Source organism: Solanum dulcamara, chromosome 3, assembly GCF_947179165.1.
Source record: "Solanum dulcamara chromosome 3, daSolDulc1.2, whole genome shotgun sequence".
Classification (NCBI taxonomy): domain Eukaryota; kingdom Viridiplantae; phylum Streptophyta; class Magnoliopsida; order Solanales; family Solanaceae; genus Solanum; species Solanum dulcamara.
Window position 1 is genome coordinate 74,375,143 of NC_077239.1, and position 26,394 is coordinate 74,401,536.

At 34.8% G+C, this 26,394-nt stretch overlaps 2 protein-coding genes across 3 annotated transcripts; one reads left to right on the forward strand and one right to left on the reverse strand.

Annotated features, from left to right (window-relative positions):
* Positions 1 to 4,899: 4,899 nt before the first annotated feature.
* Positions 4,900 to 15,862, forward strand: LOC129882908 (cysteine-tryptophan domain-containing zinc finger protein 7). 2 transcript variants are annotated; one of them, XM_055957400.1, is made up of 13 exons: positions 4,900 to 5,437; positions 6,933 to 7,005; positions 7,107 to 7,237; positions 7,363 to 7,755; positions 7,856 to 9,186; positions 9,399 to 9,865; positions 9,952 to 11,777; positions 11,900 to 12,036; positions 12,134 to 12,294; positions 13,328 to 13,428; positions 13,945 to 14,999; positions 15,108 to 15,277; positions 15,370 to 15,862. In XM_055957400.1, the coding sequence occupies exons 1-11, from the start codon at positions 5,270 to 5,272 to the stop codon at positions 14,137 to 14,139; spliced, it is 4,983 nt and encodes a 1,660-aa protein (XP_055813375.1). In that variant the 5' UTR covers positions 4,900 to 5,269; the 3' UTR covers positions 14,140 to 14,999; positions 15,108 to 15,277; positions 15,370 to 15,862. The 2 variants fall into 2 exon arrangements, with proteins under 2 accessions (XP_055813375.1, XP_055813374.1); XM_055957399.1 differs by having other exon boundaries at positions 4,902 to 5,437; positions 13,268 to 13,428.
* A 740-nt stretch (positions 15,863 to 16,602) lies between these two features.
* LOC129882909 (cullin-1-like) lies at positions 16,603 to 24,984 on the reverse strand. Its single transcript, XM_055957401.1, has 20 exons — positions 24,742 to 24,984; positions 23,365 to 23,527; positions 23,046 to 23,145; positions 22,452 to 22,637; positions 22,288 to 22,335; positions 21,958 to 22,161; positions 21,776 to 21,853; positions 20,829 to 20,918; positions 20,633 to 20,713; positions 20,478 to 20,537; positions 20,142 to 20,168; positions 19,976 to 20,062; positions 19,735 to 19,884; positions 19,588 to 19,643; positions 19,371 to 19,491; positions 19,123 to 19,284; positions 18,869 to 19,012; positions 18,568 to 18,786; positions 18,307 to 18,474; positions 16,603 to 17,061 (listed from the first exon to the last, which is right to left on the reverse strand). The coding sequence occupies exons 2-20, from the start codon at positions 23,499 to 23,501 to the stop codon at positions 16,960 to 16,962; spliced, it is 2,220 nt and encodes a 739-aa protein (XP_055813376.1). The 5' UTR covers positions 23,502 to 23,527; positions 24,742 to 24,984; the 3' UTR covers positions 16,603 to 16,959.
* Between the last annotated feature and the right edge of the window lie 1,410 nt (positions 24,985 to 26,394).

A 26,394-nucleotide genomic window follows, 5' to 3' on the forward strand; every position in this document is an offset into this window, starting at 1 on the left:
AGGTTATATTCTGATTTTAGGTTTTTTTTTAATTTAGCATTATTGACCTTCAATTATATTATGTTGAATTTTTTAAAAAAAATTAAAATTGAACAACATGAGAATTATTTTTTAAATTGCTTGATTTTTTTTTTAATCAACTAAATATTAAATAAAAATTAAAAATAATTTTTCTAACCACACCCAATAACTTTTTAATGTCTTTGAATAAGACGTAGTTGACCACCAAGTCCACGTTCTCGACTCCCAAAAAATTACTACTCCCTCCGTTCCTATTTACTTATCAAATTTTAATTTGGCATACCTATTAAGAAAGAAATGATTGGTATAATGAGATTACCATTTTACCCCTATGTAACGACCTTTTCCTGTCATTAGGAATAGGATAATGGGAAGGATTTCGGGCTAGAAAACTTCGGGTAGTAACTTCGAAAAAAATTAGCCTATGCCAGACTTGGATGAATTCTGAGTTAGGTGAGGTCTACGGTGATCATTGAATGGTGAGGGATCGAATCTCTAATTTGAGTGGGTAAGCTGATAGCCAAGACGATATGGAGCATTTACGACTTTGTGAAATCGCATTTGGGCGAGTAAAACTCCCAAAATCGAATTTGGCGTGAAGGGTATATTTTAATATGTCTTAAGAAGGGGGTGTGTTTTGAAATGGGGGCTTGGAGCTCAAACCCCGAGCTCATTGTTTCCGTGCAACCCGCCAGAGCGGAATTTCTCCCGCCAAAGTGGGATGGATCCCGCTAGAGCGGGACAGTCGCGACGTAAGTCGAGAAAAATCTCAGAAACAATCTTTTTCTGCAAAAATAGTTCCTAAGACTTCAAGAGGCGACCTAGGGATAATTCCATCTATTTCCCACGAATTTTCACGCTTAAGGTACGAATTTTACTTCCTAAATTCATCCTTTGATTCCTAGAACCTAGAAACTATAATTGAAGATCATTGGGGGAGGGTTGGAACTGAAATCAATGGTGGGAAATAGCCTTATGGTGGGTAAGAATTTAGTTATAATTCTTGTGAATTAGACTATTTTATTGATCCTTGTGTATGTGTGACTTGTTTTAGACCAATAACTAGCAAAAAGAACCTGGAAAGAGAAGATTCTTGCATTGTAAGGTTGTTGAAGCTTGAATTTGAAGTAGGTGATGGTCTTATTTCCCATACGTGTTTCATATACTTGTTAAATTGCTTCATGATATGCATGTGTATATGAATAGGGAAGACATGCTAGATTATGTGTTAAATGATCACTTGCTAGCCTGTTTTTGCGATGAACCTGTTCTTGGTGATAAAATATTATAAATACTGAATATATTTGTGATTGTGGTATGTTTGGATCGGGTGTCACGTTCCGACATATAACCTGGATCAGGTGTCATGTTCCGACATATATTTGGATCGGATGTCACGTTCCAACACATATTTGAATCGAGTGTCACGTTCCGACACAAAATGGATTGTTTGTAGGCCCCTTGCAAGGACCCTTGTGTGAAGTTATAGCATGTTGAAGATATTGAGTTGTGACCTTGCTTAATATGGTTAAACATGATATTGGTTGACTTATTCTGTATATGTATATGCTTGTTATGTTGAGTTTACTTGTGTATGATCCGTTTACTAGCTAACCGCGTGATCCTACCAGTACACCGTTGTTTTTGTGTACTGATACTACTCTTGCTCTGTCTTTTGTTGAGTACAGGGCATATTCTGCCGGGTACGGAGAGATATCGTTTAGAAGACTGAAATTTGTTTGAGTTCAAGGGTGAGCTGTTTATCTCAAGCTGTCGTGGACTCTTCCTTGTTCTAGTCCCTTTTCTAGGACTAAGATTTTCAAACACAGTTTAGTATTATGACTTCATTTTGGGAAGTGTCCCCCCTTTTTTATATTGATTTTGGTTAGAATTTGGTACAGACGACTTTCAGTTCTTAGGATATGTTTATTTTCGCATATTTTGGGTTGATAACTAGACGGCTTCTGAGTTTATAGGAACTCAGTAGTTATTTCTTGATCTAAAGTTGTTTCTGCATCTTTAAGCTTTGTGTACTTCTCGATTATTGTTGTTAATCTATTGAAAATGGTTCTCCCATCGGAGGGTTAGTGTGGGTGTCAGTCACGGCAGGTCGGGATCGTGACACCCTATTAATTGATAGAGTTTTAAACATATTTGCTCACTACATATTTCAAAAACATTAACTCAATGTTAATAAATTGAAGGTATAATAGGAAGAGAAAAATTATCCTTTTTTGATTTGTCAAAATTGACAAGTAAAAAGGAAAATCAAATTTAAAAATATTTGATAAGTAAATAGAAACGGAGGGAGTACTATTTTGACTCCCAAAACATTAATAAGCCGGTCAAAAAAAAAATCTACTCCAAAGACATAATAGAAAAATAAAAATAAAATACACATCGTAAAAGAATATATATAAAAAAATCCCAAATGATAATTAAATCTGACACCATAATATTCTAAAAACTCAAAGTACTCTTATCTCCATAGTAGATAATTTCTGAATCAAGTTCTTACTAACCATCAGTTTATACAAATATAATTTATGTAATAATTATCCAATTGAATTTTTTTTATTATCAAATATAATTAACTATCTTCTATTTTAAGAAGTATATAGATAAATACCAAATGAAATATATAATTTTTTTTACAAAATAAATTTATTTTCTATTTTAAGAAGTATATGGATAAATACCAAATGAAATATATAACTTTTTTTACAAAATAAATTTATTTTAATTTTTGACTAAAATAGTACAATAGATCCTTGTGGTCGGGCCCTTCCCCGGACCCTGCGCATAGCGGGAGCTTTAGTGCACCGGGCTGCCCTTTTTTACTAAAATAGTCCAACGTCTATTTTATAGGACTGTCCTTATTATAAAGAGCTTGAATTCTAAAACAAATTCTATCACTTTTAACTAGTACTATAACATGAAGATATTAAGCTTAAAATGGGAAATCTCCAACTCATGTTACGTAAAATAATTAAGGAGTTTAAAGCTAGATTCTTAAAGCACTATTAGATTATATAATATGATAATTTTAATTTTGTAGGCTTCTTACAATACAACAAAAATAAGTCAATAAAATGTTATTTTATTATTAATATTAATTAAAACAATATTATTTATATAGTAAAATCCTTTATGTTTTATCAAGTAGTAATAATTTTATTCTGTAATTATCCTTAATGTGTACTTTTCTTGGTCAAACATAAGTAATTATAGTAATTTAACAAAAAGGGTCTATAGAATTCCTAAGAAACAAATTTACAATAGATATTTATACATTAAGATAAATTTTATTATATCATAGAAATGCAATAAAGTATTTTATCTTATTGTAAATAAACTAAAGCAATGACAATTATTTAGAATTTTTTTCAATCTAGTGTAATTGCTTTACTTCATATTTATTTTATACTCCAATAAGATGTATTTAATACTTCCTTCATTCCTTTTCGTTGTCATAATTTTCTTTTTTAGAGTCAAATAGTATAAACTTTGACTAATATTTTAAGATGTATTTTTTCATCATATTGATATTGAAAAAAATTACAATTTGAAATATTTTTTGAATATCTAAATTTTGATATTATCAAATTAATGTAATTTAATTTAACTTTGAAAGTTAGTCAAATTGACTCTCGAAAAACGTAACATAACAACTAAAAAGGAACAAAATGAGTACTATCCAACACTATTTAGGTTAATAAATTTTGGTTCACGAAACAGAAAAAAATCTTGCTTGTTAAATTTGTTTAGAATTTTAAAAATCATGATTCAATTTGCCAACACTATTTACGTTAATAAATTTTAGTTCACGAAACAGAAAAAATTCTTGCTTAGAATTTTAAAAATCATGATTCAATTTGCATCAAGTTATACATCAACTATGAATAATAAAATGTTGTTTTATTATAAGTATTATTAAAGCAATGTCCTTCAGATGATACGATTATTTTACTCATTAAATTTATTTGAAAATTTTAAAATAAAGATTCAATTTGCAACAGATTATACGAATAACAAAACGTTATTTTATAATAAGTGTTAACTAAAGAGGTGTCTTCTAGGTAATATGATTATTTTAGTCGCTTTTAAATTTATTCAGGGTTTCTAAAATCTAGAATCAATTTGCAACGGATTATACATCAAATACAAATAACAAAACGCTATTTTATTATAAATTTTAATTAAAATATTATATTTTAAATAATATGATTATTTTACCCGCTCGCTAAATTTATTCAGAATTTCTAAAATTTAGATTCAATTTTGCAATAAATTACCCAACCAATACGAATAATAAACCTCTATCTTGTTATAAAATTTTATTAACGCAATATCTTTTAGACAATACAATCATTTTACTCACACATTAAATTTATTCAGAATTTTTAAAATACCTAAATTCAATATGCAGTAAATTAATTACACATCGAATACGAATAATAAAATCGTATTTTATTTACAATTATTTTTACTCTCTTAATAAATTTGTTCAAAATTTCTAAAATCTAAATTTAATTTACAACAAATCATACATCAAATGCGAATAACAAAACCCTAACTTATTCTACATAATATACATAAAACACTTGTTATTTTTATATAATATGATCGTTTTACTCGCTCGTTAAATTTATTACAAAGTTTCTAAAATAAATATTCAATTTTCATATTATGGTATGTCTAGCTGTTAGGTTATGGGTATGCCTTCTATCTGTCAAGTATATAAAATACTATATATTATACTAAAATTAATTAACTCTTACAAAGCAAAAAATAAATAAATAAAAAAGAGCAAAACAAAAAAAACGCAAAATAAACGCGGCTGGTAATACACCAAAACCAGAGTCTCTTTCTCTTTCTTCATTTTTTCTCTCTCTTTGCTCATACAGTTTTGAGCTTTACAAAGATCTTATAGTGGGGACGATCCAAGCTTTTACTTTACAGAATAATCTGAATTAGCTTTTTTGTTGAATCCGTATCAACTTTTTTTTTAAATTATTTTTTTTTTGGTTGAGTTTTGATTAATTTAATTTATTTTTTATTGATAAAGGTAAGCTGGGTTGGTGAATTTGTGCTGTTTTTCTGCGATCTCGATTGGTTAAGCTGAGGAGTATTTGGAACATTGGTAAATGGATGGGGAATTTTTGTGTTTTGTATAGGTGAAGTTTTATAGAGGTTTTGGGGGGTCTAAAAAGTGAAAAATCTTTGAATTTTTGGAGTATTTATTTGAATGATTTCTGGTGGGAGTAGAGATGGAAGGAAGGGAATAGGTTTAGGGTTTGATGGTGGAGTAGAAATGATGGAGGAAACTGAGCTTGAAGAAGGAGAGGCTTACAGTTATGATAAGAACAACAGGAATGATTCAACCATTGACCCTGATGTTTCTCTATCTTACCTTGTGAGTTTTCTTCTTTATTTTGTTTTCTGTTTAGCATTGTTGATCACTGTTATGGATTTATAATTGAGATTGAAGCATTTTCTTAGTTTTGGATTATGGTGTATATATTCTGTTCAATTGCAATTGGTTCAATTTGTGTATTTTTTGGCTTTTCTTCTTTGTTAGCACGTAACTTATGTGTTTGATCAATCTACTTACTGTTAGTTGTGTATATCTCGTGTTGCTCGATATAATTGACTGTCTAAAACTAAATCTTAATAAGAGACCTTATCATATGTGTGATGGAAAACTTGATAACAAAATGGAAATAAGGAATGATATTAAACTAGTGTTGCTCAATATAATTGACGGTCTAACCAAATCTTAATAAGATGCCTTATCATGTGTAAGAAAAACTTGATAACGAAATGGAAAAAAGGAATGTTATTAAACCTCGTGAATAAATGACCTTAATTAGTTCCAAGTCCTCAACAGTACAACCTAGTAGCGTAAATTTTGGAACCTTGTGATAGATAATTTGTGGCAGGCAGGCAAAACATAGTTGAAAAGAATCTACTTGGTGTTAATAATAAATATTTCCTCTGTTCCATATGAGTTCCATTTTATATGATGCTTTTTTCATTTTATTCTGTTCCAACAATAATGACAACTTTCTATATTTCAAAAATGTTGAACTTTAAACTTCCTTTCTTAAATTTAAATGTCATGGCATGTTTTTAAGACCACAAGTTCGTAGTGTACATTTGGTATGTGTTCTTAAACTCCCTGTCCAGTCCAATAGTATATGATAACTATATCTACTGAAGTAGTAATTTGAGACTAATGAAATTTCTCGCCCGTAAAGCAAGGGCTTTGGTGGCCAATGTATCAATCAACTATGCCTCAACCCCAAATTAGTTGGGATCAGGGATTTATCTCTTATATTTCCGCTCTAGTCAAGGTCCATTTATTGCTATACTAACAAAAAAAAATCTCTCTTTAAGGCAAAGGGGTTCTCTGAATCTAGAAGTTCTTTAAAATCTCATCTTATCCCTACATCGATATGTATAGCTAGACAAAAAGCTACAAAGAATGTGGAAGGGCTAAGTTTGTAATTCTATTGTGTGTAGAGAGAAGTGATTAATTTTTCATCTTATTTCATCAAAAAAAGAGAAAAGTGATTAAATTCTTTCCAACATTGATATAAAATTGTTAGATTTTTTTCTCTAATCGGAAATTATTCTTGAGGGTACTCCTTCTATGTGATCTATCATGATTTTAAGCAAGAACGCGTTGAGTTTCTGTCCTAGTATACTGTGATGTTAGAGAAACCCCGCATTTGCTCATTCTATTTTTTGCTTATAACTTCTCTATCTAGAGTTGATCTAGGGGCTTGTTAGTGAGTTGGTGGAAGTGTTCTGGCAGGTGTTGTATATTAGTGTTTATAACTGCATTACGCACCTCTGATGGAAACACTTTCCAGTTTCTCATATATCTATTCTCTTACTCTGTCAAGGATGAGAAACTCCACAATATTTTGGGACATTTTCAAAGGGATTTTGAAGGTGGAGTTTCAGCTGAGAATCTGGGTATGTAATACTGGAAATAGGGTATTCCCAGAAGCATAAGTTTAACAGTGACAAGGCTTATGCCATGAGCTGATGATTGTTGATTTTGCATATATTGACAGGGTCAAGATTTGGCGGGTATGGTTCATTTTTACCTACTAATCAGAGTTCTCCTTCTTGGTCTCATCCAAGGACTCCACCAGAAGCCAACAACAATAGCAGACAAATATCACCAAACAATCTGCTCCCTGAGGTATGTAACCTTTGAATGAATCCTTATGATTTTCTTATATTATAGTTTACTGCAACAAAGAAGTAATATGATTTCACATTGATATTCTACTTATACCTAGCAATATGCATCTTTGAATTGTACAGGATGGTCGACAAATCTTAATAGGATCTTCAAGCACTTCTCTGTCAGGAAGGCTTGCAGCATCTTCTGCCCATTCAGCAGCAGTATCTGCACTTAAGGCTCCACAATTTAAGGGGGAAAGGAATTCTGCTCAAACAACTACTCGAGCTGAAGATTCCAATTCAAAAAGTCAAAAAGTGAAGAAGCCAAGAAATGCTTCTGACCCGAAAACGCTTAAGCTGCGTATCAAAGTTGGCCCCAAAAATTTGTCGATCCAAAAGAATGCCGAAATCTACAGTGGGCTTGGGCTAGATGTCTCTCCATCATCATCGCTGGATGGTAGCCCCATCGATAGTGAAGGGGTATCCCGTGACCTTCAGGTTTCCCCAGATGAATCCCCTACTAGTATACTTCAGGTGAATCTTCCCTCAAGCATTAAGTTTGCTTTGTTTTTCTTCTTTTTGGTTTAAGCTAACCTTGGCATCTGCAATTTTCTTAATCAACCCATTGGAGCAGATTATGACCTCACATCCAATCCGTGATAGCTTATTGTTATCCCCCCTCTCAGACGAGTTGATTAGCTTGACTGAAAATGAAAAGCTTTGGGGAAAATGTGGATATGAAGGAAAGAAAAAGGCAAGCCTTGAATCTTTGGCATTACCGAATGGTACTCATTATGCAAATGGAGAAGTTTCAGAGGCGAGGAAATTGAAAACTTACGACAAAAATTCCTTGGCAAAGGACAAAGGCTATGCTAATCAAAATGGTAGTGCCTTATTATCAAAGAAGGAGATCGATATTGATGGTCTTGCATGTGAAGAACTTGTTTCAAAGGCCTTGAAACTCCCGCTTTTATCTAATCCATACCCTAATGCTGCCGATCCTCCAAAAGATGCAGAGAAGACAGTAAACAGTTCAAAAACAGCCATTAAGGGTAAGACAAAAGAAGCATCCTCTGAGCGGGCATCCAAGAAATCTTTGCTGCCTGTCACTGCAATAGACACAAGTTCTGTTGAAGGGTCTGGTGGAAAGGTTTCCTCATCTAGGAGAACTATGGAAATTAAAGGGTCGGATTGTAATGATCATAGCTCAGGATACTTGAAGAAAGAAGGCCACAACGAAGAGGAAAAACCTGATGCTTCATCCAACAATGGACAGTCTAAAGACGGGAATGTGCGAAATGTAGATGCAGTTAGTCCCCTCAAGCAGTTATCTCGTCAGAAAAGCTCCTCCAACAATGAAGATGGAATGAAACTGGCTCCTGAAAAGGAACTTTTAGCATATAGAGACACAACGAAACCCAAAGGAAATCAATGTCATAAAGCCCAAAGTTCCGAGGTAATAAAAGAAGGTTCTGTTCCTCATTCGTTTATAGCATCTAAGGGTAAGAAAACCTCTTCGAGCAACATCCTCTTATCTAAAAGTGAATCAGAGGACATGAAAAAGAACCTAGCCAGGGATAAATACAAGGAATTCTTCGGTGACGTAGAACTCGAACTAGAAGATGCTGAAACTGGTTTGGAGCAAATTCATTCAAAGGAAATGCTCAAGGGTTCTGATGCAATCAGTAAGAAGAGAGTTGAACGTAATAGCTCAATGAAGGAAAAAGTTAATGGTAGGAAAACTGAGAAGCCCTTTGCTTCCGCGGAGTATCCTAGTTTGGCTTCAAATGGGGCTCCTCACACCGTCTGTGAATCCAATCCCGCTGCACCTCCAGGAGCAGGGGCTCCGGTAGTTAAAGAAGATTGGGTATGTTGCGACAAGTGTCAGACTTGGCGTATACTGCCACTTGGCACTGATCCAGACAGTCTCCCCAAGAAGTGGGTCTGTAGATTGCAAACCTGGCTGTAAGTTTTCTCCTACCCTGCTTTCATCCTTTGATTAGCTGTCTTGCTATAAGTAATATTCTCTATTCAGGAGGAGTCATATTTGTAAGGTGAAGACGTATAGGATGTTAGGTTGAAAGATTATCATATTTATACTTGATCATTACAACAGAAAACTATTTCTAATATTTAAGATGTTTTTTGAATGCTAATTAGTTATCTTCATCTTCTAGGCCTGGAATGAATCGCTGTGGTATCAGTGAAGAGGAAACGACGAAGGCTCTAAGAGCTCTTTACCAGGTGCCGATGAGTGGTGCTACCGCCCCTGCGTCACACAAACAATATAGTCAGCATGAACATCCTGGTGGAGCACTCTTAGGAGTAACTTCTCTTGACACTTTGCATGCCAGCCAAGAACACCAAAAAGCAGATATACAAGCTGTTGATGCTGGTGGGAAGAAAATTTATGGATTAAAAGGTGTGTTAAGTGTGTCCAAACAGGAAGGTTTACTGTCATCAAACAGTGTCAAAAGAAACCATCAGGGAACTCCAAATAGCAGAAGCTCGAATGGTACTAATAATTCTCCCACTGATGAAAATGGCCATCAACTGGTGGACCTGCCAAGTAGCTCAATCGTAGAGAAGCAGAGACGTAAACAAAAAGAGAAGAGAAGATCGCTTGAGAATCATCCTGATCGGGGTATATCTTAAGCTGTCTTATTTTGAACTTGATGAAATCCTTGAATTTCTGGAACTTCTCTTTACTCTATGTGACATGTTTTGCAGGTATAAAAAATTCGAAGATGAGTAACATAAGTGAGACAGATTTGGATGGTTCTACAGCTAAAAAGTTCAGGAGAGATGATATACATTATGATGATGATCATACTGGGGCAAAACCAGGACGGAGCTCAAGCACTGGTTTGTCAAACAGTGGATCGGAAAAGGTTAGAGATAAATATAAAAGCAAGCAGCCAAAGGTTGAATCATTGAAAAATTCGGCTTTAGCAAAAAACCCAGAAAGTCATTCTTTGGATGGTTCACTCCATAAATGTGACCGTAAAGACTCCCTTAAGAGGAAATGGAGTGAATGCCAGAATTCTGATACACAACCTCCCCGAGATATTATAGAAGAGACATGCAATAATGGCCGTAGGAAAGAAAAGAAATCAAGGGTCTCCAAGTCCTCAGGAAAAGACTCCAGTAGAAGCAAAGCTAGTGGAGGGACTGATGGAAAAGGTAGAGGTAAGAAGGGAGAGCCAGTCGGACAAGATCTAGATAGCACTGTGTCTCAGCCTAGTGCAGATGCTGAAGATTCTTCAAAAATGGATTTGTCTGCTTTGCAGCCTTCTGTTGCAGCCACTTCAAGCTCTTCTAAAGTGTCTGGTTCACATAAGAACAGAACTAGTCTTCAGGAACCGAAGAGTTCACCAGTAGAATCGGTATCTTCATCTCCTTTGAGAATTTCAAAAAAGGATTTATGTTCAACAACTAAAAGGAATCCCAAGAGAAAAGACGAACACAAGAATGCTAATTCCATTCCCAGTTCTACACCAAGGTGGTCTTCTTATGGTGAAAACGATAGGTGCAGCAATCGTTTTGGGATGATAAAGAAGGAAGAATCTTCCAATGGCAAGTATCATGGAATGGAGTCCTCTGAACTTGATTACCAGGAGAAAGATGTCCATGATGTATCAGGTGCTACAATTAAAGCAAAGATCACAGGTTCTGATTTTGCTACTCATCGGGACACTGATGTAACTGCTGATCCATTAGGTCAAGATAATCAAGATGCTTGCAGGACAGAGAACTCAGACCAAGGCCTAAATAATGAAAGAAGGAACAACAGTCAGTTTCATAATAATGGGTCTACCTCTAAGGATGAGAAGCTTTTGTTTTCTCAGCATAAAGAAAAGAATCGTCCTGTCAGATCTGATTCTGGCAAATGTAAGACTAAGGATCCTGATATTTCAAATGAATCTTCAGATCAAAGAATAGATGAGGGGAAATTGACATCTGGAAGAAACAAGTTTGAAGATAAATCTGGTGCCAGTTCTGACAGATTACAACAAGGTTCCAAGAAAGATTCTTTTGGAAAATTGTTGAATGAGAATGTTAAAGGTGTTACTCAATCGAAATTTGTTGATGGTGCTGAAGTTAAATTGGATGTTATATCCAGCCTGGATAAAAGGCAGGCTGCTCTAACTGATCAAGATGATGAGAAATCGTCTAGGAAGCTTGCATCTGACAAAACTCAGCAAATTGAAGTACTTGAGAAAGGGAAGTCACACTTAACATCTCCTTCAATAAGAGGTCAGAATGAGACAGTTCAATCTTCACAACCAGTTCCTGCATTCAAAAGGGAGGGTGTAGCTAACTTGTTGGCAGTAGATGCGTTTGAAGGAGAGATGTTGAATGCTTCAAGACAGGGTAAAAAATCTGAAAGCCACCCTGGAAACACACCTAATAGTTTGCGACACTCTACTCCGCCTGCAAATAAGGTCCGGGATCCAAACGCTCGCAGCCCTATTCGGAAGGTTTCTGCAAGCCAAGCTGCTGCAAATGCTATTAAAGAAGCCACAAACCTTAAACATCTGGCAGATCGCCTCAAGGTTTACATAATTTTCCTTCATATCCAAAGATGAGAGGAGGCTAATAATATTCTTTATCATTTGCTCTCTTCTGTGTATTTATTTTCTCATTTGTGTTGGCTTAACTTGACTTCTTGTTCCAGAACTCTGGCTCAAGTGAAAGTACAAGTCTCTATTTTCAAGCAACCCTAAAGTTTCTCCATGGAGCATCCTTGTTAGAATCATGCAACGACAGCGCCAAACACAGTGAAATTTATAGCAGCACTGCAAAACTGTGCGAGTGAGTTGTCTAGTTGTTGCATGTTTTCATTCATTGTGACCCTAATTGCACTACCGAGTAATGCTGATTCCAGGATTTATTCTTGTTTTATTTATAGGTTTGTTGCCCATGAATACGAGAGATTGAAAGACATGGCTGCTGTTTCACTAGCCTATAAATGCATGGAGGTTGCGTACATGCGAGTAATCTATTCCTCTCATTTCAATGCAAACAGATATAGAAATGAACTACAAACAGCCCTGCAAATTTTTCCTCCAGGTAATTTGCTATAGATTCACCTGAAAAGTATACATCTTACATCGCGATACCAATTTTATATCAGATACTTCCAATTGCACTGACACGCCCCTCTAAGACTTCTAGTTTGACCTTGATGTTACTTAAGAGGTGTGGTATTGCTGTATATTGGTTGACAGGATGTTCTCCACATTTTACTTGTACTATGCTGAACCATTTCTGTGTATTCATAGGCTTATGCTTTGCTGTACCTATGAATTGTCTAAGATGAAAGATGAGTCAATCATGGATAGATAACTCTGGAATTATTCTCAGGAGATTGAAAAATAATTTTTTTGGCTTATAAATAATTGAATATAAAATTTGGTAGCTTTAGCCAAAAAGATGGATGTTTGTTAAAAGTTCATTCCATTTTATTTTCATGCGTGCTCAGAAGAAATTATTGAAGAAAAAGATGAAAATATGGAGTGTTAAGCTGTGCAGTGGGCACAACATTGTAGAATGCTAAATTATTCCTAAGTCATCATGATTCATGACAATTCACATAAATAATATTTATCTCTGATGATCAATGCTTCAAAGGGATTTTCTTCAAGGGTGATCAATTATTAGGTATTAGTAGTATATGTTTTCACAGCTGTACAAAAATTGATTCCTTCAAAAAAATTTATTATAAAAAGTAATCAACTTTTGGAATATTGATTGAAGATTAAAGAGTTGACTCGAAATTTGGACGGTCTGTTTTCGTTTATAAAAATAATAACTACGAGCACCATAGCATTATAATGAATTGAGCACCAGAAGTAGTTGATCAACTCTTTCTTATCAGGAAAGAAAGTTTAACAAGTGCAAATAATTGTTTCTTTCTTTTTCTTTAATCAAAACAGCTGTATCTGATTAGTAATATTGATGAAATGTCTTCGACTCTCTTATTGTTGGACTAGACTTCTTCTTAAGGGTTACACTCACTGTATTGCTTATCATCATACACTAGGTGAATCCCCCTCCTCTTCTGCCTCCGATGTTGACAATTTGAACAATCCAACTATCGCAGACAAGGTTGCCTTGGCGAAAGGTGTTGCTTCTCCCCAGGTTTCCGGAACTCATGTTGTCTCAGCGAGAAACCGTGCTAGCTTCACGCGGCTATTTAACTTTGTAAGTAGTCATATAATTCAGCTCCATTAATGAGCGAGTCTAATTGAGTAAATGACATCAGTAATCAAACATATTTTCAACGGAGAGAATCATCAGACCAGATAAAGTAGAGAACTATTTAATGTTGTCTAACTCTGTTATTCATCTGGTGTAATTGAGTGAACGATGGCACCAGACCAACTATTTTGACGTTAACTCTGTCACTCACCTGAACAATTGCCTTAAGCTGGGCATATTACCATATTCTATCAGTAATTTTCCCAACAGAACTGGAATTGAACTTGCATCTTATGGTATGATGACTTCTCTTCTGAGGGATAGGTCTTTTATTTTTCTATTCCCTTGATTCTCACCCACCAAGTTGTTTGGGTAAAGGGCATAATTACGAAAATGCTTATCTCTACACAAGTCCAATCCTTTCCATGTATCCTTTTACTTGAGAACTAATGCTCTGAATCTAATTTTTGATCTGGCCATGTTCCTTTTTCTAGTATCTTAGTCTTGATTAATTTGCAGGCACAGGAAGTTAATTTAGCAATGGACGCCTCCAGGAAATCACGTGTTGCTTTTGCAGCTGCTTATCCTGGACACAGTGATACACAGTGTAAAGTGCCTGCATTATCCGTAAAGAAGGCCCTTGATTTGAGCTTCCATGATGTCGACAGCTTATTACGCTTAATCCGGATTGCCATGGAAGCTATTAGCCGTTGAAATTTAAATTATGGCTAAAACCATGTGAGTCCATGGGACAGACTCTTGAACCTGTTCCTTCATTTGCTGTCAATTGAGGAGATGTCAGAAAGAGGATCTCTTGGTCGAGATATGATATAACCTATGAAGTTATGAGTTCTACTCATAATGCCCTTGTAAATCTGTACATAGCTGAAAACTATAGTTGGTAAGATATTCTCAATACAGTCACAGTCCCAATCTTAGAGAAATAGGGGGCTTCACTGTTTGGTAGTCGGGAAAGCTTGTTTGACACGAGGTTTTGAAGAAAAAGGGGAGGATTATAGTATCCAGATGTCAACTTTGTGGGGAAACAGATGAGACAAATAGACATCTTTTGTTGCATTGTACATTCACTGCACAGTTATGGAATTTATTTTTTACTCTCAGACACAAAATGGACCATGCGTGAGCGCACTGCAGATCTGTTGAGTTACTGGATTAGAAGAGGTGGAAGCAAGAGCTAGAAGAGGTGGTGGAAAATCAATCCTCATTGAATCAGGGGGACTGTGTAGGAGAGAGAGAAATAGCAGATGTTTTGAAGATATGTCCAATTCCATTCATAGATTTAAATGGAATTGTATTGTATCTTTCTTTTTTTGGTGTAAAGAAACAGAGATAGTGGAATTAGAGCTTGTAGATCTGGTAGGCTCTCTGTAAGTAGTTTCTTCCTTATTCTCTTCTTTTGAAGGTCTCCAACATATCCTTAATGTTGATGAATACAACATTACCAGTTTCAAAAAAATAATAATAATAAGGAACTTGGTGGTCCTGTCATAAATTCATAGCATTGGAATGCTTGTTGTTATTGATCCAGCTGACTTGCCTCTCCCAGATCGAAGGTAAAATGGCCTTTGATAATGCATTTCCCCCTTATCTCAATTAGTTTATTTAGAGTTATTGTGAGTTGATATATGATCTTTATTATTTTTCCTTGATTCCTACTACAGATACATTTGCAATCAGGATGGCTTCTTGTTAGTTTTGACTTGTAGAAGGAAAAATTCAAAGAGCTGAACTTCCACAACTGCACAGAAGAGTAGTGTGATTAGTATATAGTGTTCGAGTTGATTGATGAGTTGTTGACATTGACGAGGCTCGGAATATACAAACTCTCCCTGTAAGTTGAAAAAATTATGTTAATTTATTATGTGCAAAACTGGAAAAACATAAATTATCTCCATCTTTAAAAATCGGAATTTTGTGTTGCAGGTCTAGTTGAGGGGAATCATAAGATGAGAAATGCAGTTGTTGCAAGTCTTTCTGTATTTGTTAATTGCTTCTTGTTGAGAAAGAAGTTCAGGTAGCCAATTGCTATACTTTTTCGACAGTTAACTTGGCTTTGTTCTACATACTGACAGTGTTGATAAACTTTTTCTACTACCAGTGCACTTTGTTTGACCTTTGAATTGTGATTGTAGCCAACAGGTTAATCACCCATTTTTACCAAGTTACCAAATATTGTACTTCATAAGATATACTTGTAAATTGTACAGTGCCTTATAAGTAACTTGACCGTGTAAGTGAAATTTTCACTGGTCTCAAGGGTTAGGTTGTTTAACTTATGTCTTCATGTTATAAGTTTGAGCCCTGCGGCAAACAAATATGTAGCAGGGGCGGTCTCATGATTGCTGAGTTTCGGAGTCTGTAGTTGGCCCAAAAAGTTACTGTTTATACATAAATTTACTTTTTTGAATGGGATTTATCCTGTCAATCTCTGTTACTAGCTGTTATATGATGCTTTAATAAATAATGGTCTCAATGTGTAAAAGATACTCTCTTTTTTCCGGAATATTGTTAAGAAGTTTCAGAGTTCTAATAGATTGTTTTGTAGAACAAATTATCAACTTGCCCCGCTTCACCCGTTTTTGCTGGAGATACATTTGGTATCAAATAAATATATTCTATCAATTTTGATATGCTACAGGATAAATGATCATGTTATTGCTAGTACTTTTTGAAACATGTACAATAAATAAATGTTCTTGGTTTTGGTAGTACTTTTTGAAACATGTAATTCTACATGAATGGTTTGGAGAGGGTAGTATATACGCAGATCTCAAATTTTACCTCGTGAAGAGTAGCATTTTTTAAAAAGAAAAAGCAAAATATCCAAGACAGTTCCATTATATACATGTCAAAAAGTAACGTAATAGGTGGAATCTCAAAGAAACATGGGTTCAAAACCTAGGTTCAGATAAGTAATTGTTCTCTAAGTAGTTGAACAATCAACAAAAGAAAGATGCATAAATACAGATAGAAAAGCTCAAAGAACGTATTTACGAGGTGTAGAGTTGTCTCTTGGTGGGCTATGGGCTATTACACCTCCATGCCTACTTCTGAAACTCCATAAAATATCACTCTTTAATGAAAGCACACATATAATGTAGCAAACAGTAACAAATATCACTTCAAAAGAGGGAGGGGGAGTGGAGCGGAGTCCAATTATGTTATCTTGCAATCTATTAAGGAAAAAAAAGCAAGAGGGAACTGTCCTCCTTGCGAGTGCAATAGAGTCACAGAGATATTTGTAAGCAATAGATCAGAACACAAGGGAATGAATAGTTGAGTGTGTTGCTCGAATCTATGACTGCAACAAGTACCGTATTAACCTTCCACCAACTTCTTGACAAAAAAAAAAGGCGGAGTGATATCTAAGAACTGCACAGTTGCCTACTTATAGGCAAAGGTTAAAAAAAATTATCTGCTACAATATCCCTATTGAGTGACATGGAGAAACCAGTTGTACTCAGTGTGATGTGCAGAGAACAAAAAAATTCAGCCGAGCACCAGATTATTGCTTCAGGCTAAATACTTGAACAAATTTGGGTTCTCTCTATCTCTTTCCAAGTAATCTCTAGTGATGAGATCTTCAATTCGCTTTTTGATTGCTTTGAAGTCGGGCTACACAAATACGCAAAATTAATGATATTAATATAAAATTCTCAATCTCTATAACTAGAGCCAATAAGACTATCTTCAGGATAAAGCACAGTTTAAGATTGCAGTAGACAGTTGCAAAGGAAATAGAGCCCATAAAATGTGAGTGTCATGATTAGATGGCACAGCAAGATCATTAAAAATTTATGCACAATGCCCAATCATATTTTGTCCTTGTTCATCTCTGATCTCACATAGTTTTTGAATTTGTTGGGTAAATTCTAGCTTTTCGAGAATATGAATCCTCAAGTTCATGAACTAGACTAAAATCACGTAACTCTAAACTTATTTCCCTCAAGTTATACCACTTCTTTTAGGACCAACATAACTTTACCCATTGAGTAAGTAGTTGAAACACCAGATATTTCCCAAAAAGATGCTGCAGACAAAAAAGTGGTCACCCTCCTCCTGTCATCTCGTGTTACATCGGCGGTTCAAAAGAAAGTGAAATGATAGAGAAGCAAATGGAGAAGAAGAAAACGAACTATCTATACAAATTGTTGACCAATTCACATAATGAAACTGAAAGTGGAGGATTGTCGCCGGACAGTATATTTATAGGTTTGGAAACTACTGAAAGATATCTCAACTTAAAGATTCTTTGTCTCAGTAAATGTCTAAAAAGTCAAGGTTAAGAAATTCCAAGTGAGTTCTGGTCTCAGAAAGCAAAACTAAGAAACAAATTGTGATGGAGGCAATTAGAAGATTGAAAGAAAAGGTAAAATTGGTGTTTCTGTCATTCTGTCAAGTTATATTCATTGGGAAAGAAAACCAATAGTTTCACTTTAAGTCAAATAAGACTATGTTTTAAAATATAATAGTAATAATTAGAGTACAACTAAAGGAAACCCTTCAACTATTTTACCAACACTATTCCCTATATTTAAATGTTTAAGATTACTTTCGACACCAAGACCCCGAAAGACCGTGATCCTGAAAGAAAGTTGTTAAGTAATGAGGCGATAGTGTGATCCAAGTTGTTAACAATTTGTCAAAACAGGGAAAAAAACTGCTAAGTTATCTGTCGTTACGAGCCTAGAAGGTGGTATCCTTCAATTTGTTTACTGGCAAGCTGGAAAACGTCCAATACAGTGACATAAATAGCCATCCAGCATCAAATTGAATGTCATGGTTATAGAGCGTGGAAATCATATCAATCTTCCAAAAGTGATTTATTTCATTCTAGAAAATCCAAAAAAAGGTGCATACCTTAAACATTCGGCTCAACTGCTCAACACACTCCAACACTAGTTGTTGATGAGGAAGAACTTTCCGGCTCTTCATAATGCGCACAATACAGGCATCAATTGCATAACGTCTATCTTTGTCTACATCCTCGACCACCTTTTTCCTTTCATCCACAGGAGGTAATGGGACCTGGATGGTACAAATAAAACAAGAGATTAGGAATAGGTGGCTATAGCGCGTTCATGAAGCATCACTGAAATATACAGAGTTCTTTATCTATACCCTAATCCGCCTCATCCTGTCAGTGAACTTGGAGTTGAACTCAAAATGATCTGATGACGAAACAGTTCTATTGCAAGGCTCCTTAGTCAGAATTTTATACTTGGCACATGAAAGGGATTGAAGTAATCTGATCAAGTCATCATCAGCCAAATTTAACTGATTCTTGATTTCTGAGTAAGTTAATCTATCTGAAGAATTAAACAATAACAGAGCAGCAGCCTGAAAAAGCGGAAATCATAAATTAAAAGTGTATTGAAACCAGCAGGGATAGTTTAATGGAATCATCAGACATAGTAGTCACCTGATAAGTTCCCAGAATCAGTTCAATGGTTTTTGAATCAAACTTCCCATTGATGTTACAAGTACCCAATGAATAAATCCATGTCAATTTCCTGTGTTTTGTTTTTGTCTGATAAAATTCCTTGAAGACTTCCACACATTTTACCTTAGGCAAATGACACAACAAAGGTTATGTCATTCATTAATTCAGAAGAAAAACCTCATATCAGCAAACAGAAAGTGGATTTTCAAATTATCAAGAAAAGCTCCTCTTACCATTTCCACAGGGAGACTCAAATCAGAAGATTTATAACTAGGCCAGAACCCAGTTGTAAGAACTGTCACAGTTAAATCAATTCCAGGACTCGCTGCAGGGTTGTTGCTGAGATATTCTTGAAAATGGTTCTGATTTTCCCTAGCCAATGTCAAGTCTGTTACCTGTTTTTGAGTTACCAACCACAAATTTTAACAAGACATTTGAATGGGGATGGGATAAACTATGAAAACGTATTCTGTTTCCTCACCATTCCCTCCATCTTTGATGTAAACTGCCCACCACACTGTTGCTTTAGCTTTGTTAAGATAAGCCTTTCATGGTCATCATTAGCACTTTTATCAAAGAGCAATCGACGAGAAAGCTTCTTCCTATCACAACAAGACAATGGACATTCCGAACAGTAAATGAAGATTCAACCTAACTAAGGTAACTACATCAATAAACTGTTGGACTATATAACCCACCTGTAGAACTCCGCAAAAAGGTCTTTGTCACTAATGTATGCGAGAAGTTTGACCACCTAGAAAGAGTCAAACCATTATTATGATATTATCATTTGGCCGAAAGATGGACTTTCCAGGAAATGGAGTGATTTTAAGTTCATGCTATACCTTATCCAAGGTCTCCTCAATAGCGTCATCACTGAGTTTTTCACTCCCACCTTTCTTAAGAATATTATCACAATAAGAAGCAAGGAGCTCTGCACTTGAACAACCAGATACAACCTTGTTACAGAAGACCTCAAATGCCTCCTTGAGAGCCTGTATATGTCAAACTTTAGACATCAGAAACACTGACAAATAATTTTGAAGTAGAAGAGAACAGCATACAATTGTTAACAACGGAATATACCTTATGAAACAGAGAGTTATTAGCAAAACAGTCCGTAACATAAGCCATATACTTATCGTGAAGCTCAATCAACTTTCTAACAAAGACCTGTGGAAGGAATGGAATCCATGGTAAATAAATTTACATTACATAAAACTGAAATCAGAATAAAGGAATATGGTTTTACCTGCTCTCCTGAGCCTGAACTTTCAGCCTGTACAAAAAACACAAACACTTCAAATAGAAACACTAGTAAAATTACCCGGAACAAAAATTTCTTGAACCCACAAGGACAGCAAGGCTGCAAAGGAACTCCATATATATATGTACTTATTTCTACAAAAATGCTTTCAACTCCACTCAAAAGTTTTGTTCTCTAAATGGTGTATCATGCATCCCCCTCCCCTGCTGATTTTTCCTATTCACAATTTAAAAGGACTTTATACTCGCATGTAATGAATAGATAATCATTGTTTTTAAGTGAAACAATTAAAAATATGAAACAAGAACATGAACAATTCACCTTGCTACTTGTCGTATCTTCAGCCTGTTGCACCAAGACCATGCCTTCAGCTATGACATGCTGCAGCAGAAGTTTAGCCGAACATAGGAAACTAAATAAATAATTCTTTTGTTGCTCAGTGATTGGCATTAAATGATAGAAGAAAAAAAAAATACCTGTTTAAACATATTTGAAACAGGTTCCAATCCCTTGGGGATTCTGTGGAATAGCCTATACATACGAGATAAATCCTCTACCTGAGTGTACAAAAGAGAGTGCGGCAGTAAGGGCAAAAGAGAAAAACATTGAATTACATGTGAAATACATTGAAACTTCCCCGAAATGGTGAAAAGCAACAAAAGAATTCAATACCTTATCATCTCTAAGCAATACTCGGCATCCAGAATGCTCCTTCTCAAGTAACTGATTGGTATATACAACCAACAATTCATTTTGCACTTTCTGCAGCACAAATTTGGTCTCAACATTGAAAACAAAGCCAACTAAAATGAATATTCTCAACAAAGTCTGAATTTCCAGCATTCAAATTCAACTATATATCGGGAGAATACTTTAAAGTAGTGACATAAATGACAAGTGCATCGTAGAAAAATGAAATTGCCAACTTTACTTTTCATGTTTTATTTCCCTGAACAAAATTAAAAAGACCACCGTCTATTCGGTAAGTTTTCGCTCGAACAGAGAAATATAACACTTATGAATTGTGCACTCGTGGATTTGGGGTACACGTGCAAACCACATACTCATAGACTAATATCACATAAACAAAAAGCAACATCTCCCCTGTGAAGGAGTGGGACTATATTTGCAACTTCGACTCTAAACCAAAAAGAAAAGCAGGTAGTCAATCAAAATGTTGGGCATTAACTCTTCCCCCCTTGAAGAGAAACAAACTGAAAACAACCTTTTTGACAAGTTGAATAATTTATTAGAAGAGAGCAAACAATGAAAATGCAACTGGTATACAATGAAGGATACGACCAACCCACAAATAGAAATGCATAAAACCTTGGGAGGTCATCCCTTTAAGCTTCCTTTCTAAAGGTTTTACAAAAAAAGTTGAACTTAAAAATGCATACATTGCACAGGCATGAAACAATTAAATCACGATTATTTATTTTTTCAAAATTGTGGTGTCCGAGCCAGCTTGTGTGCACCTCGACTAAGTCCATGGGGCACCTACTACCTCCCCAGCATAACACAAAATCACATAGTATTCATCTATGCTCAAATTCTAAAAAAAGAAAGTTCTTCAAAAGTTAAAGATTTCAAGTTGCTAAGAAAATTCCGATGCTGACCTCTAGAAGTTTTGTCTCGCTAAGAACATGGAGATAATGAGACACTCTATCTTTCTCTTTCTTCAAGCACTCTTCTGCCTGTGGTAGCAACGCAAAGCACATGTATCACAATTTACTGTGGCAATTTAAAGCAATAACCAAACAATTTACGAACTCACGGCAATTGTAAAAATAAATTGTACCTTCAGCATATAATCTGGACAAGAATCTTCCACAATCCAACTTGAAGCTTTCCGAGAATAATAAGCTGCAGTATCTTTAAGCATTGCATCTTCAAAGTCACTCTCATAATACTCCATTTCCCCCATTCCAATTCCAACAAATATATCAAGCACATTCTTCAATAAACCTCTGTCAATCTGCTCACCCTCACGTTCTTGATCAATCTAATACAAAAGGATTCTTAATCAGACCCTCATAACTAAAATAATATTGCAAGAGTTGGGATCGACTGAAAGTAGGAAGAAACAAAAAACAAAAAAAAAACAAAAAAAAGAGGATATGATACTTGCCAACACAATAACTGCATCTCTAGCTTTACCGTTCAACTCCTGATAAACCTATTATCAACAAAAACAGAAATAAATTTCCCACATAACAAGGATATGAAGAAAGCAAAAAAAGAAAAGAGACAATTATGTTGCCAATAATTATATAGGAGATGCAAGAAACAAACCCGATCACGGAAGCACATCAGACCAACTTCATTAAGACCAGGTAGCGACCTTCGGGCAATAAAATATCGGTCGAGATAATGGAAGAACCGTGAGAGCCACCTAACCATAAGTTTATGATTCGCCCATCTTTTCACAAACTCCCTCAACATAAACTCATCGTGCCTCTCTCGTAAAGCAGGAAGAACCTAATAAGGAAAAATACAAATTGCAAAATTGAACAGCAATAGCAAAGCAAGTAGAGTAAATTTCACAACATAGTGGAACTCCAAATTTATCCATATGTACTGTTTTCAAGTTAGATGAAGTAATGTTGACTTCAGGGTCTAATCAACTTAATATTCTCAAGATAGCCACCCAGATGAACCATCAAGGCTTAAATCAAGCATGTGACAGTTATACCAATACAATAACACCAAAAAAAATCCTGACCAAACTCAAGTTCTACTCATTAATTGCCATATTAGAAGAATAGCTCGGCAACAAGTCTGCTAACTGCATGAAAGTAAATATGCGTGCCCCATTACTAAGGTAACCATCAGCTAATAACTTTTCAAAGACTAATTATCATGAGAAAGAAAGCCAATGCTTCTTACCGTAGAATTGATATATTCTTCAAATGCTTCCTTGTACTTCTCATACAACTGCTGGGAGTAATCATGTGGCTGCTTCTGTGTACACATGTTATATATAGTTCTACACTTCAATTAAGGAAAAACTTCCTGCCATGTCAAGAGTAGTTCACTAATAACCAAGAAGGTAGTTTTTTAAGACACCATGAGATCAAAGTGGTTGTAGGCAGGGTTTACCATATTTTAAAGATTGAAAAAAATAAAATAATGTGTATATATATATTAAAGAACAAATATTTTATATATAAAGACAAACTTCAAGCGCATGAAACCCTAAGGATACGTGTAGAGCATCATGTACTCTTCAGAGCTGAAAGAGTGTTGTTGTCCTTCTAAAAATTTCTTCAATTTAGTGATTCCCTTCTGCATAAACTCCCATCCTTCCTCCAACTCAATAATCTTCAGCTGGCTCATTGCCATCTTAGAAGCACGTATTTTACAGCCACCTATATGACCAATTGAAAACCACAAGTAATCACAACACTACACCATATAACAAGCACCATAAGGAAAAGCTAATCACAACCCAACTAATAATCATTAACAAAAACAATGCCGATTAAGAAGAAAAAAACAACCTCAATGTACACAGGTGACAGCAACAAGAAGCAACTTCTCAATTAATAATCAAGTAAAAATACAATGCCAAATTAACTTTCAAGTTTCAATGGTAAAGAAGTTGTTCATAATCAATGTATATAGGTGACAACAAAAAGCAGCAACTTTTACAGTTATCTTTATACAGGTTCGAAAAATTTTACCAGCACTCTAGCATTTTAAGAAAGAAATTTTTCTAACACAGTTAGCATTACTAGAACTCCAATATCATAAGCTCGCATGTAATAGCAAAAATGACCTTACGTGTGTATCAGTAATACACAAACAACAACATATTTGTTGGGACGGTATCTTAATACAAATACAGTAAATAAGGAAATTGACACATATAATGTAATTCCAACTCAATTCAATGCTCAAGAATTCTACAGCTCCATTGTATGTAACAAGGAAAATACCCATTTTATATAGGACCGATTTGATGTGGCGGGATCAACAACAACATGCCAAGTATAATCCCACAAGTGGAGTCTGGGAAGGGTGTTGTGTACCCACACAGCTTTACACCTATGTAATGTGGTGGAATCACTACGTTATTTCTCTTTCCCATTATTATTTCATAATTTCACCCTTTAGTTTACCTATTTTTCGATTGAACTCCATCACATACCCTATTAGACATCTCCAATCCAGATTTTTGGTTCGTTTTCCGCAACCTTTTTTTTCCTATCCCTTTTATCGTTCTCCATCTAAGTATTTATTATTGCCAAACTTCTTTCTATTGATTTTGATTGACCTTGTGTTTGGTTAATTTCATTAGTAATTGCATGAATTTAAATTAAACGCATGATTGGTAACAAATTATGAGAATATAAACTTATTAAGTCGTTATTCAATACTAAAACACAGTCAAACCATCAATAAAAACGTTAATAAACCACAACGAGTGATCCTATCTATTCAAACATACGATACACTATGAAACGATGGATAAGGACTATACAAAACAAGCTGTTAGCATGATCTTAAACCCTAGAAAAGTTAGCAACCACAAGAATCAGCAAAACAAAGCTAAATCATAATCTCTTAGTCTGTCGCTTACCGGAGAAAAGGATCGATCACCGGAGAGCTGAATTACAATCGCCCTCTCGCCCTCCTGTTGATTAATGGATTCTGTTGATCGAAACAATGCGAGGAAAAAGAGAAAAACTCCGAAATCCTTTAGAATCACCGTATTTATAGAGAAAAAGTGGTAGACAATGAGGCGGTTGAACTTCAACCAAATTACACTTCCAGAGTCCAGAGTTCACTTGGAAAAGTATTTGGAGATTTCCTTACTATTTTTATTTGAGTTTTTTTAGAATACAAGGCCAATCATCTCGTATAATACTATTCTTAAATCTTAGACGTATATTGATTAGTAAATATTAAAGTATTAATTACTACATACAAAACAATAAAGTAATGTACGGAAAACTAAAAAAGAACTATAATAATGGATATGAGACAATGGGTACTTATGGGGCGATTCCATAGGATATTTGTATTCCATGTTTATTGTTAAAATAGTATAATTAAATTTAGAGATATAATTCAAGAACACGTGAATTGAAATAGTTAAATAGTAAAATTATTTATACTAATAACTTGCTTGATTAATATAATTCAAAGTTTCAAACAATAAAAAAGTGATAAGAAATCATACATTGAAAGACAATATGCAAATATATAAATAAACAGATCCTGTTTTTGGTGTGATTATTCAGAAATATTGATAAAATAAAAATGTGAGACAATTAAAAAGATATAAAAAATAATAGATTAAAAGAAGAAATACATATATATATAAGTGAACGGACCTTGTTTTCGATGTGATCGTTTAGAAATGCTGCTGAAAAAGAAAGTAACAATATTTCAAAGCTTGAGAGCTAGTGAGTGATAAGAAATCAAATTTCTAACAAACGACAGAGGGATAATAGAATATTAATAACTAAATTCTAGAAAATACATTGGGCAAATAAGGTCTCCATAAAGACTCATATTTGCGTGTTGTTTCCGTTATATGTTGGACTGTGTAACGATCGGAGAAAATCTCAAATTCTTCAAAAGCAACCAAAATTTTAAACATATAATGTCGGCCACGACCTCATCTCCGATATCACATGTTTGTAGCAAAGATAGGCCACCGATGAGATACTAGGACTTTAGCAATGACTTCAGATCTTCCATGAACAAGGTCACGCCTATAGGTCGTATTCAAATATCGAATATATTATTATTCTGTTGAGTCATATTTGATATATCACACTTGTCATGCATTTTCTATCGATTTTTCCATTTGTTTAAACCAAATTTTATCGATCACTTATTAAATTGAGATCAAGAGGTGAAAGAATTTTATTTTGTGACAAAATGCACATGAAAAGACCTCCAACAATACTGAATTGATATGGATCTCCTCGTATTGCATGCTCCAACCATTTGTCACTACTCAATTGGACCAGATCAAGCATCAGTTATTGAGGTAATGATGAATCTACTTTTTTGAAACTCATATATGAGCATCAACTTTTCTTCATTCTCACTTTTTTCTTCAAATTTTCAATCTTCCTTTTCTTCAATCATCTTCGCAGCCTTTCGCAATTTATCTCTTTTTATTCATTCTATCATCAAATTTTCATGGAAACATTGAATTCTTCTTCTCCGGTTCAGAACCTTTGCAATTTCTTCATGCTCGTTCTAAACTATGAGCTCA

What these genes read in the sequence shown, in the direction of transcription:
- LOC129882908 (XM_055957399.1), top strand. Translation starts at nt 5,270, where the DNA reads ATGATTTCTGGTGGGAGTAGAGATGGAAGGAAGGGAATAGGTTTAGGG. An exon ending in ATGTTTCTCTATCTTACCTT is followed by an intron (nt 5,438 to 6,932) that starts GTGAGTTTTCTT and finishes TACTCTGTCAAG; the next exon opens with GATGAGAAACTCCACAATAT. An exon ending in TGTAGATTGCAAACCTGGCT is followed by an intron (nt 9,187 to 9,398) that starts GTAAGTTTTCTC and finishes TTCATCTTCTAG; the next exon opens with GCCTGGAATGAATCGCTGTG.
- LOC129882909 (XM_055957401.1), bottom strand. Translation starts at nt 23,501, where the DNA reads ATGGCAATGAGCCAGCTGAAGATTATTGAGTTGGAGGAAGGATGGGAG. An exon ending in GTTCAGGCTCAGGAGAGCAG is followed by an intron (nt 20,063 to 20,141) that starts GTAAAACCATAT and finishes TTCCTTCCACAG; the next exon opens with GTCTTTGTTAGAAAGTTGAT. An exon ending in ACAGGATGAGGCGGATTAGG is followed by an intron (nt 18,475 to 18,567) that starts GTATAGATAAAG and finishes TGTACCATCCAG; the next exon opens with GTCCCATTACCTCCTGTGGA.